The sequence below is a fragment of the Sinocyclocheilus anshuiensis genome, unplaced genomic scaffold, assembly GCF_001515605.1.
Source record: "Sinocyclocheilus anshuiensis isolate Anshui unplaced genomic scaffold, SAMN03320099.WGS_v1.1 scaffold72, whole genome shotgun sequence".
Lineage (NCBI taxonomy): Eukaryota > Metazoa > Chordata > Actinopteri > Cypriniformes > Cyprinidae > Sinocyclocheilus > Sinocyclocheilus anshuiensis.
The window spans coordinates 968,198-981,001 of record NW_015554073.1 but is presented as its reverse complement, the minus strand read 5'-3'; the positions used below and the strand labels follow the sequence as shown (position 1 = coordinate 981,001).

The window sequence follows — 12,804 nt, the reverse complement described above, 5'->3', positions numbered from 1 at the left end:
GCTCTGCATTTATCCCATCCTAAGTGCACACACACAGCAGTGAACACACACACACTGTGAACACACACCTGGAGCAGTGGGCAGCCATTTATGCTGCGGCGCCCGGGGAGCAGTTGGGGGTTCGGTGCCTTGCTCAAGGGCACTTCAGTCGTGGTATTGAAGGTGGAGAGAGTGCTGTACATTCACTCCCCCCACCTACAATCCCTGCCGGTACGAGACTCGAACCCGCAACCTTTGGGTTACAAGTCCGACTCTAACCATTAGGCCACGACTTCCCCAGTATTTGTATACTTACTACATAAAGTATACTTAAAAATATACTTGAACTTTACTTAAGTATACTTACTAAAATAAACTTGAAGTATACTACTTTTTGGTAAGGGTTCCATAAAAGTTTAATTAGAAAAGCCTGCTTATGTTGCAAGGACTAATTTGAATCGATGGTGGAGAGTCTGAGAGACAATGATTATGTCCAAAAAACACAAATCAACAGCCTTTACGTAAGGCATTAAAGAACATCCAGTATTTGTGTAACATCCTGTCTAAGATGCCTTCATCTGTTATTATTTTGAAAGCAGCATAGGTTTATGATTCGATGGAGTAAATTAATTCATAAATGTTCGAATTTCTGGCAATAAATTGACCATTTAGTCATTAAATGCTTTTTTTTTATCACAAAAGCTCACAATAATTTATTTTAGATCATTAAACATCATTACACACTCTCAGAAAAAAAAGGTACAAAAGCTGTCACTTGGAATGGTACCCTTTCAAAAGGTACACCTTTGTACCTCATTTACCCCAAAAAGTTGCATTTTAGACCCTTAAAGTTACCCTTATTGTTCCTAAAGTGTACATATTAGTACCTAAATGGTGCATTTTTGTACCTTTTGAAAGGGTAGTGTCCCAGTGACTGCTTTTGTACCTTTTTTCTGAGAGTGCATCATGGTCCCTTGAAAGCTGGTATGAAATCAGTTTCATTGAGTAGTTCCTTCGCACAAACATGCTGCTTGTGAAATTGCCTCGCCAGGCACACAGCCACAGGCAGATCCTCTCTTTTCTAGGGTCGATCGAGGCTGAATTAAGGCGATAATCTCCCTCTAGTGGTGGGTTTAAACAACTGCTCTGTGGCTTATTTACATAACTTCAAAATAACAAAGAAAAAGCAAAAAATCTCAATCAATGGTGTACACTGACCCAAACGATATTGCAGATCTGATGTCATTATTTTTTTAAACCCTTTAAGGTTGCACATTTAAACAACATTTAAATTGAAACGTACTGCTGTTGCTCATAATAAATCTTCTGTAGGCCCATGAATAAAACTGGAATTCTTTATTTGTACATTCATAGCACGAGTATGTGTTGTTTATGAAACTGTTGACTCCAGAACCAGAACACAGCTCTTAACATGCTCATCTCAGGAGTTAGTCTGTCTCTCAGTGTTTACGTGAATTTGTGACAGCAGTGGGAGGAATGAACATTAGAACATATGAACTGTTTTGGATCAAGTGGTTCTTTCTAGAGAAGCAGACTCTCTTGTTGTAAACAGTTTTTTATAATCCTCTTGTAAAATGGGGACAGTGCACGTATGATGCGTCAAGCATTATGAAGTGCTTTTCTTCATTTTGTCTGAAGGAACAGCAGTTGATTAAATATTAATTTGCTATATTGCTTCCTTTATTCATTCATTTCTTATATTACAAAATTACAGGCAGCTACATATAAACTGACAAAGATGTTTTATAATTGATAGGCAATGTAAGTCTAATGTTGTGAATTGCATTTTAAAACATATTCCAGTCATTGTGTGGTGACTGAAACTGAAGGTTCTGGAATGTTAGAAAAAGAGGTCAACGCCTTTACGGCAGCGCTGCCGTAAATCACCTGCAGAGGGCGAGAGAGACCGCCGGTTTATGTAACACAGCTTTGGGTTTTTATCATTGAAAAACTTCATAAGAACATTAACTACAGATCACAGTAGTGCTAAAGTGTGTCTTCGTGTGAACAGGTTGATGTTTTTAATGTGGCGATATTAAAACATTAAAACAATAACGCTCTACATTACATTGCAATTCTGAGACAATCTGGATCAGCGCGGATCAGCCTGTTGTCATGGTAACACGGGAGAGAGGGCGCTTAAGCTGTTTCCGTGGTGAGCCCTTAGAGAGAAGAGAAGATGCTGAGGGAAACAGAAGAAGATGCTGAAAATGAATAAGCCAAGACCACTGATCTATATACAATGACTATCTATTTTCTCAATTTTTCTCTATTATAGATCAGTGGCCAAGACTGAAATCATCGAATACCAGACCTACTCACACGTACCGACGCATGAACGCATGCACAAGTATGCATTTCTTGCGTCGGTTCTTGCTGTTGAAATACCTTAAAACAGACAGTGTATTTACTGATTCAGAAATATTATTGTGCAAAATCATCATCATCACTATTATTATTATTTAACAACATAAAAACAAAACTACATTAATTAATTAATTTACACACAACTGTGAAGTGTCCAAAAATTATGAAATGTTTCAGTTGAGCTATCCCTATTTATCCCATATATAATATAATTAATATGATATTAATAATTTATATATATATATATATATATATACAGTATACACTAATTATTAATATAATATTCATTATTAATAACATTCATGTATGTGTGTGTATATACATGAGTATGTTATTAATTACAACAGAAACAAAAGGCCAACATAGAAGAAAAAAAAGCAAAATAATTAAATAAAAAATAAAATATTTTTATTTATTTTGCTTTATTCTTTTGCTTTTGGTTTCTATGTTTCTCTGTTTGTTTAGTCTCTGTTTTTCTGCAATGAGAATATTAATAATATGTTACTATAATTTTCACTATAATTTTTAATTAATATGCGTTAATTCTCATCTTAGCTGGGGATTTCTCATCTTAGCTGGGGTACACACACAGTCACTTTAATCAGTCTAAATAAGCTCTTTTTGCACTACAAATCATTATATCTGCACTGTTGTTTACTTCACTGGTTTGCACTCTATCTGCCATGTGCCGTGTGCTGCTTTATATATATTTTTTTTATATATTTTTTTACATTTTACCTTATTTGTATATTTGTATAGTTGTATTTTATACTTAATCTGTATATCTGTATTTATGTTCTACTGCTAGTGTTATCTGTATGCACCAAGGGTCTGAGAGTAACGCAATTTCAATTCTCTGTGTATGTGCTGTACATGTGGAAGAATTGACAATAAAGCAGACTTGACTTGACTTGACTTGTTATAAGGATAAGGATAATATAAGGATATTTATTTCCACATATGTTAGCCTGCTATTCTTTTAAAGCGTGAATGCAGTAAAATAAAAAAGCAAGATAAAAACCCAGCAGACTCCGCTCATTTTGAACCGACAACAATAGGTGTGTTCGACTTCATGCAGGGCTGCGCAGACCGATTGGCGAGAGTAGCCACCTGCAGTCTGGGGCGGAATTGAAAGCGGAGATGTCAAGTCGGACACTTTCTGCTCCCGGTAATGACGTTCGCTCTGTGTTTGTATACTCATATCACAGATGAAGTGAATTAAATGCAATATTTGTCAAATACACAGACGTTTCAGAAACGTTTTCATGAGCAACAGAAACACTTTTTATATACTGCTTAATAAAGCGCCATCTGTTCATGAATAAAGTTCAACATTAACATATACTATTTAATAAAGTGGGGATTTATAGGCTTTTATCAGTGTTTTATTGATAAACATGATTCAATATAACAGTGCGACTACACTAAAAATGTTTTTACTGTTATAAAAACAGATTTGTGAGCAGTATTGGAATCGAAGATGTTAGAAACACACGTCATTGTTGTCAGGTGGTGAATTTGGCCAATCATAAAACAGCTGTGTTGTCATCAGCGCTCCTGCAGTCGCTAGGCTTGTTTGAGATGCGCCTCGCTTCGCCTGAAATGTAACACCAACACCAAAATGTGAAACCAACACGGAAGTGACTAAAACTGCAATTCATCGACTGGCCGCTAGAGGCTGGCTCCAAAAGGGAGTCAGTCCCATAGTAGTCTCAGCCTCAGACGTCACGCCCATGGACCTTTGGCTGAACGTCTGATGCATACGGCACACAAAAGTGGAAACACTTTTGAAATTTTGAAGTGGTCATCGGATTGGTTGAATTATACAGGATTTCCGGGAGACGTGTGTGTCGCGTTATTTAACGTTCCACCTGAAAACAAAGATGCCGTGGCGCCAAACCCCCTCACGAAAGAAGAAAGCCGTCGTGTTTACAACTGTGACGATGAGCGCTTATCATGATCAACTAAACGCTGGACTCTCAAAAGTATGTGAAATATTTCAAGTTCGCGGCATAGAATCTTTAAAATACATCCGAGAGTTTTACACACCGGTCTGTTATTGTGGCGACATTTCCACGCCCCGAAATGTGACGCTGAAATGAAACGAACTATGATTGGTTGTTTGACATGTCGGTCAAACGGCCTCATGGGCGGGCCTTGGCCAATGAAAGCTGCCATGAATTCCAGACCTTCAGCCGTCAGTCTGAAGGTCTGGCTACGCGAGACTAGTCCCATAGACTCCCCATGTTAAAATGCACTTTACAGCAGAAAAAAAAAATGTTTACAGCCTTGTACAAAAAGTGGTTTTGGTCTATATAGCTAATTTTGCCCTTCATGACAACTGTGAGGGGGTGAATTTTTTTTATAACTCATCCGTTTAAATTATATTAAGCCTTAAAGTTCTGCATAATTAAGGGCGTGGCCACTTGAGTGACAGGTGGATTGCCGCTGCTGTCACCGTGGAGCTAGGTGGGCGTGGTCTCAGCAACCAGCTCCCGCCTCTTTGCCCATTTTTGATTATCCGGGAGTAACGCGCTGTGACGTGCTGCCAAGATGGCGATGACAGGCTCTGCCCACTTTGAGCTTCAAAAACGCTCTTCTGAAACCTACGGGTGACGTCACGGACAATACATCCATGTTTTTATACAGTCTATGATCGTTTCCCATCATGCTTTTGATAAGCGCAGTCGGTGGAGAGCAACTGCGCTCGACTGCACAATCCGACACAGCCGCCTCGCCGTCGCGAGAGTTTTTTGGCACGTCAGCATGACATCAGAGCAAGTCGGTCGTAACTCGGACACTTTTCTAACTGGCATGCCTCTCGCGGTGATCGGTTCTGCGCAGATTTTGCTCATCTCAAACAAGCCTGCTCTGAAAAAGCTGCGCCAGCTGAGTCAGCCGACTGCTCTCGAAACTTTGATGCTACACGTAACAGTGACGTGGCGGCGCCGGTTCAAGTCTGACAAAATTTCTAACCGGCATGCACTGCTTCAAGTCAGCTGTCGATCGGTCTGCGCAGCGCCGCATGAAGTCAAACGCACCTTATGCCAACGTGGTCACGTGACCTCGCTAATGTTTATGTATTAGCTTTGTTAGGGTGGGGCCTCTTTGATCTGAATCCCCCCCATCACGCCCCGGGCGTTGCATATGGTTCGCTCCGCTCTCTGCGGTGGAGGCTGCAGTGTTTACTGTTTCATCCAGCAGAGCAGCAACTCTCCCTCTCTTTCTCTCTCTCCGTTTCCTCACTGAGTAGCATTAGCTTGTCTCTCCTCTGCTCTCTTCTCTCCTTTCTGGCCATTCATGCCGTTCGGACGCTTGAGATAGTGGGTCTCGGGAAGATATAAGATCTGCGAAAGGGAAAAGAGAAAGACGACAGCAGCGAGAGAAACGACAGAAATGGATAAAGGGAAGAAAGAGTGCACCTGGAGCAGCTGGAGAGGGCAGGGTACAGATTTTGTGTTTGTCTGTATAAAACTGTGTTTTATGGTACTAATTTTACAACGCCTTGTGTGTTTTATGCTGTATATTTGAGCATGTATTAGGTTTTGGGTTTTACATGAAGCCTCTGTCTCTGCGCCGGTGGGACAAAGAGAAGAGGGGAGAGGCATCTGTTTTGGGATGAGGGATGGCAGGTGGTCTGTCTGCTTCATAGTAATGCTGATATGGTAACCCCGCTGTGTCGTTAGATTAGGCTCCGTTTGCCACTGACGGAGTTGAGGCTGTTTTTATCTTCATTCGCGGTTACAGCAGCGCTGGATGAGGCTGTCGCTATAGCAACCAGGTCACACCCATCCCGATTACATCATTCTCTTCAACAGGCATCCATGATACCTGGAGAACGAAAGAGCCTCCATGCAAGACTAAGAAATTGTGAGCTAGGATATTTTTAAAAGAAAAACAAACAGAATTCTCTAGGCTATTCTAGTACATTGGCAGGCACATTTTAAATGTCCACCTAGATAAATGGTGTTGGGAGGGAGTGCATTGTGTGAGTGTTGACAGTCTGTGTTTGTAAAGCTACAGTATTTGTGTATGGTTGTGTTTGCTGAAACTACTCTCTGTAACTAGATGCAAAATTCACAACATTATAATTGGCCTGACAATATTCTCGGTATAAGGCATTCTTAATGGTTTCTAGGACGTTGCTAGAGTATTCAGGTTGGTTGTTTTGGCATGGGCCAAGTGAAAAAGGAGTCCACATGAGGATTTCTATTATATTCTGTTGCCTGCTTAGATATGTTTAGGGCCTTTTAAACTATTGCATAGTAGATATATCTTAAATCCATTCCTAGCATTATGCGTTTAAACAATTTAGAAATTCTACTCATGATCATTTAACAGCACAAACATACATTTTTACTCTACTCAGTTTGTCTCTATATTTATGCTATTTGTATGACATCACATTTTCCCTGCATGATCGTATGACATCACTATGAAATCATTTCTTGTTTTTTGATGATTCATAAACTCTCTAGAGTCTAGACCCATCTTACTGCATTCTCATACACACAGAGACATGCATAAAGCAACACATAACTATATAAAACATTCAGTGCTGTATTTTTAAAACACTCACAGGCCTGAAGGAAGTGTTTTATTTGAACTCATTCATATACATTTGTCTGTATGAAGTAATTAAATAAAAGTAAGTAAATAAAATAATTGCTCTAATGTGCTAAATAATGGATAAAACAACAGGGTTTCTAAAGCCAGGACAGAATATTCTTCCTGATTACATTTTACAAAAGCAAGCACAGTATATGTAAAATATGAAGTGGTAGATTTACCTGAATTATGCATGATTTGAGATACTGGAGTTTAGTTTAGTAGACCTTTGAATGGAAATGTGCATTTTCAATTCATTATCAATATTTAGTTATTTGTATCTATAAATATAGAGGTATTTTTCTGCCTCAAATTAGCTTGACACACCCCTTCCCTGTTATGCGTAACCAATCAGTGAAATATTAGGAACATATATTCCCTCCAGATTTCAATTATATTTGTATCGTTTGGTGGGGCTGGATTCCATTTCCTGTTTAGCTCTGGAATTTCCAGGATTGTGTGTGTGTTGTATAGGGTCTTTATTAGGAACACAATGTATGAGTACCAGGATTGTGATTGCAGTAACTCTGGTGCCTGGGTCACCTATTTTTGAGATTTTTGTGTCAGCAGCCCAGATCATTAACCGATAAGCTACTACCAACCCTAATTAAAACTTAAACTGGCACAAAATGTAACAAAAACAGCATTCATGTTGATTCAGGGAAGACTAAGGCTCTGTTAACTTATTTTAAAGAGATTCAACCAAAAACAGAAAATTCTGTCATTATTTACTCACCCTTGTGTTGCTACAAACCAGCATGACATTCTTACTTTAAAGCATAAGAAGAATTTTTTTTTTCAATACTGTGGAAGTCAATGGTAACCAAAATATTGGTTTCCAACATTCTTCAAAATATCTTATTTTGTGTTCTGCAGAATAAAGTCATACAATGACATTTCATTTTAATTTTTAATTGTGGTGGCAAGGTAAACAAAGACAGACAGGGAGTAAAAATGTACATGGAAAGTCAAAAATAAAGTGTCCAATGGGAATATAGTGCAGTAACTCACCATGCTTGGGCATTGTGAAGGTTAGAAGTGCAGAGAAGGTTTTAAGGCAGTCACACATGCTCCCTTTCTGGTCCAGGATGCATTTCATAGCTTCGTGTACTAGCTTAGCATTTTGCTAGCTGATTAAAACGATCTTTTTATGATGCGCTACAACAGTATATTAAGTTATTCAACCATTTTGATTGAACCTTCAGGCTTTCAGTCCCAAAGTTTTTCAGCTTCCTTGGTTCCCATTAATTTTTCCCTTAGGGATTTTTAAAAAGTCTTTAATTAAAAATTATAAGCCATGAATCAAACCAAACAGCTACAAGGTGAATCACAATATTACAACATTTTATTTGAAGGAAAACATTATTTTAATATAAAAAGTTAAATGTACAAGACTGTGCTTAACTTTAATGAGAGAATGAACTAAAATCCCATGGAGCATTGCAAATATGATTAAAATAAATACAAATTGGGAATGTAATTAAAATAAACACAAAATATGGAGAAATATTGATTTAAAGATGTTGATTGCGTATATAGAAACAACATACTTTGCAACTGTTGCAAAATGTGCATACATATTCAAACATTTAAGTAGTTTGAGAGTGTAGTGAGATTAGCTAGATCATTTACAGTGCTTTAAGTTTTGCAACTTGTTTTGATTTTCTGATTTGATGCCATTTTTTTTGCAGAACCATGGGTAATGTGTTTCACCAGGATTTGTGATGTTGAACACAATTATTTAAAAAAAAAGTTTAAATAATCCCAGCTAGTGGCATATGCCATTGATTAACAACCTTGTAGCTCACAGTCAGTCTGTTTTTATTAAGTCTGTTTTAAGTTATCCATAAAAATCGAAACCCCTTTGGAAAAAATGAATCTGATTTTTACTTCTAGAATTTAACTTCCATACTCCATATAGGTCTTTGCCCATGGCAATGACCTTTCATTCAGGAAGTGAATGGTTGGATATAATGTTAGCCTGGTTGTCAAGCTGGATGTGCATCTCTGATGCTATAATTACACTCCGACATTTAAACACCAGCACACACGCACACAATTACCCCCCACCACCACCTTCTTATTTCAAGCTGGCCCCCTAAGCAATGTGTGTAAAGGAAACTGGAACACTGTATCTATAGCAACCGCTGCTGTCCCCTTTCTTTCTCTTCTCACACACACTCGCCACATAGGACGTATGAAACAAGGTGGATTAATTAGGTTCTGCAAAAGGGTCACACATAATTGTGATTTTTGACTGTGTTTGTGTTTCAGTCTGGGCTATTTGTCACCCTGTATGCTGTATGAATGTGTGTGTGTGTGTCCATTATTAGCCAATGGTAGTATGAGCCGGTCCCCCTCCCTCTCATTCTCTGCCTTTCTCTTTCTCCTTTTGTGTGCGTTCCCACTCACTGTCTCTCTCTCTCTTTCTTGCTTGCTGTCTGCAGTCATGGGTGGTTCAGGTCAGTAGCTCTCTGTCTTCTGCTAGCTTTGGTGTTTTAGAATAAAAATCAGGGATCTCTAAGACTATTGTTTATAGTGATGGAATTAATGTCACTGGTTTTGATGGATGGAAGTGAATTTAGTGGTGCTTTAGTGTCCATATGTGATTTTAGAGCCCATGTTAAGTCAGCTAACTACTGGATATCCTTAAACAATAGTCTTATATCAGTCTGCTTTAGTTAAGTAAATACTTAAAGGTGTTTGTTAGGAAAAAGAGTGTGAACTGCTATTTTTATTCTTATTCTATTTAGAGAGTCTGTTAACTGAAGGATTTGTCAGAGCAGGCAAGTATCATCATCAAAGGTTATAGTTTAATAGTTATGTTAAAGTTTTTTTGTATTTTTTGTTTTACATTATTATTGATTAGATACCATCAGAAGTTATTAAGAATAATTGACAGTGTGTTCAACTATCAGTCGAATATGAAGTCTGCAATTCATCTTGAACTTAAGCTCGAGCAAAAATCTCCAGATAAAAATGGCCGATATTTCTGCCCTCCTCTAAGCTTTGCCAGGCTAAATTTAGCCCAGCGGGACTGATGGGAGAATCACACAGGGGACTACAGATGTCATGCACACGCTAGAGTGTGACAGACCAGCTTCCGTGAGTGTGTAACGGTTTCTTCTGAAGCAGCAGCAAAAGGTGTAAAAATGCAGATGCTAAAAAAGAAAACATACAGAAGTTACAGGGAGCTCTCGCTTGCCGCAGAGACTGAAGAAGATGATTCAGAGATCTCAGTCTGCTGGATCTCATGGCAACAAGTTCTACTTGTGTTATCTTTGTGATTTGGCTGGAAAGGTGATGGAAAGGTGGAATGTGTTTTCCTCCAGCAGTTAAGAGCAGAAAGACCTAGGCTAGTTTACAGTGCTTGAAACCTGTCAACCATCTTACACACTTGCTTGGTTGTGAAGTATCATAATAATGTGAAAGAACTTGCGTACAAGAATGCAAAGAAATTCTCTTTGGGTGACCAAATGGATGGGTCAAAATGAATGGATCATCGCTGACCAAACAGATGGTTCGTAGCTTTTGCTATATACACTACCGTTCAAAAGTTTGGGGTCAGTAAGATTTAAGAAATGGGTCATTTTAATTAGCAATATGCATTCAGTTGATCAAAAGTGACAATAAAAAACAATGTTACAAAAGTCTTCTGTTTCAAATCAAATTTGCTATTCATCAAAGAACATTGGGAAAAAAAAATAACGGTTTCCACAAAACATATTAAGCAGTAACTGTTTTAACTTAGATAATAATGCTTCTTGAGCAGCAAAGCAGTGAATCAGCATATTAGAATGATTTCTGAAGGATCATGTAGCAATGAATATTGAAGTTATGGCTGCTGAAAATTCAGCTTTGCCATCTCAGGAATAAGTTACGTTTTGAAAATCCATTAAAATTAAAAAACTGATATTTTAAATTGTGATATTTTCTAAAGTGACGTGACATGTGGCCAAGTATAGTGACCCATACTCGGAATTAGTGCTCTGCATTTATCCCATCCAAAGTGCACACACACAGCAGTGAACACACACACCGTGAACACACACCCGGAGCAGTGGGCAGCCATTTATGCTGCGACGCCCGGGGAGCAGTTGGGGGTTCGGTGCCTTGCTCAAGGGCACCTCAGTCGTGGTATTGAAGGTGGGAGAGAGCGCTGTACATTCACTCCCCCCACCCACATACCTGGCGGTACAGGACTCGAACCCCGCAACCTTTGGGTTACGAGACCGACTCTCTAACCATTAGGCCACGACTTCCCCAAAAAATATTTCTATAATATATTTCATAATATTACCGTTTTTACTTTGTTTTTGATCAAATAAATGCAGTTTTGATGAGTATAAGAGGCTTCTATAAGAGACTCTATACTGATCAATCAGCATCCTGGACTGTAATGATTACCGCACTGATATTTGCCTGCTAAATATTATACGGAAAGCAGCATGTCAGATAAGTAGGAGAAGACGTTATTTCTTCATCATCAGTCAGATTCACATCAATAGCAAATACAAGCTCCAGAATGTTTCAAGTAAGGATTGGCTCTTAGAGCAGGAAAGAGCATTTGTTTTGTGTTTTGTAAGTTATATTTGGTCACTGAGTGTGCTTGGCTTTAATCTGTTTAATGCATATGCTGCATGCTCCCAGTACTTGGTAAATGACTTGCTCCTGGAGAACAGTGGGACTACGTTGTAGGTTTGAATGGTAGTTGTACAGTTTTGTATCTAATGTGATGCATGTTGGGGCCAGTAACCAAAAGGTTTGAACTGCAAGGGGTGATCCTTGAGCAAGACACTTAACATTAGGTTGCGCCAAGGGGGATTACCACTGTAATTTAAGATGGTACACGTCTATAGTGACGCTGTAGAAAATAAATTTATCTCCCCTATATAGAGCGATAATTTCACCATAGACTACTAGGTTCTCTTTTTAACATTTGTTCGGTATCTCACTATGGGAACATGTTATCAGAGAACCGGGGTTACGGTAGTAACCTAAAGTTTTGCCTTTTATCAGTTCCATTTTACGTGGATATACTCAAGCACTTGCCAAAACCAAACCTGCAATATAAAAGTTGTAACCTTCTTGCACCTTTCCATTCCACTGCTATATTTCTAAAAGTGTATGTAAGTATGGTGAAGGCTCATAGCTCACTTTGTGTGTGGTCATTATATTACAGAACTTCTGATAACGTGACTATTTGTACTGTCTTACCCAACAGCAATAATTAACCCAGTACAGTGTGTGCACACAGATGGTTAGGGTTAGATAAGTTGACAACAGGTGCTGTGGGAGGTAGACAGGTGTGAACATATAGCCTCAAGGTTACACATTTTCTCTTCATGGAAAATGCATGATGAATACAGTCAAGAAAAAACTTCAAAAGAGAATTTTAAAATTGATTTCCAGACCTGTAAAAGTCACAATTATTGAAATGAATAAAACTAATTGAAATTTCTGATAGGGTTCCACTGTCGCCTTCTAGCTTGCTTAGTTGGGTTCTGAAAGACACAACTTTAAAGGGGTCATATGATGCTGCTAAAAAGAACATTATTTTGTGTATTTGGTGTAATGAAATGTGTTTATGCGGTTTAAAGTTAAAAAAACATTATTTTCCACATACTGTACATTATTGTTTCTCCTCTATAGGATCTACATCTATCTAGCCCCGCCTTTTTGAAACGCATCAATTTTTACAAAGCTCATCGGTCTGAAAAAGCGAGGTGTGCTGTGATTGGCCAGCTATCCAGTGCGTTGTGATTGGCCGAATACCTCAAGTGTGAGACGGAAATGTTACGCCCCTCACATACTGTTGATGCCGTGTCC

General features: G+C 38.6%; 1 protein-coding gene across 4 annotated transcripts in view; it reads left to right on the top strand.

Annotated features, from left to right (window-relative positions):
* Positions 1-12,804, top strand: part of rtn1a (reticulon 1a) — a 45,710-nt gene that overhangs the window by 28,327 nt on the left and 4,579 nt on the right. The window contains exons 1-2 of one of the 4 annotated variants that reach the window (XM_016460773.1): positions 5,468-5,812; positions 9,423-9,437. The exons of 1 other annotated variant lie outside the window; for it this stretch is intronic. In XM_016460773.1, coding sequence (XP_016316259.1) covers positions 5,764-5,812; positions 9,423-9,437 — 64 coding nt within the window. In that variant the 5' untranslated portion in view covers positions 5,468-5,763. Of the gene's footprint in view, positions 1-5,467; positions 5,813-9,422; positions 9,438-12,804 lie in introns of those variants that run through there. 2 more of the 4 variants (XM_016460771.1, XM_016460774.1) reach the window with 2 other exon arrangements.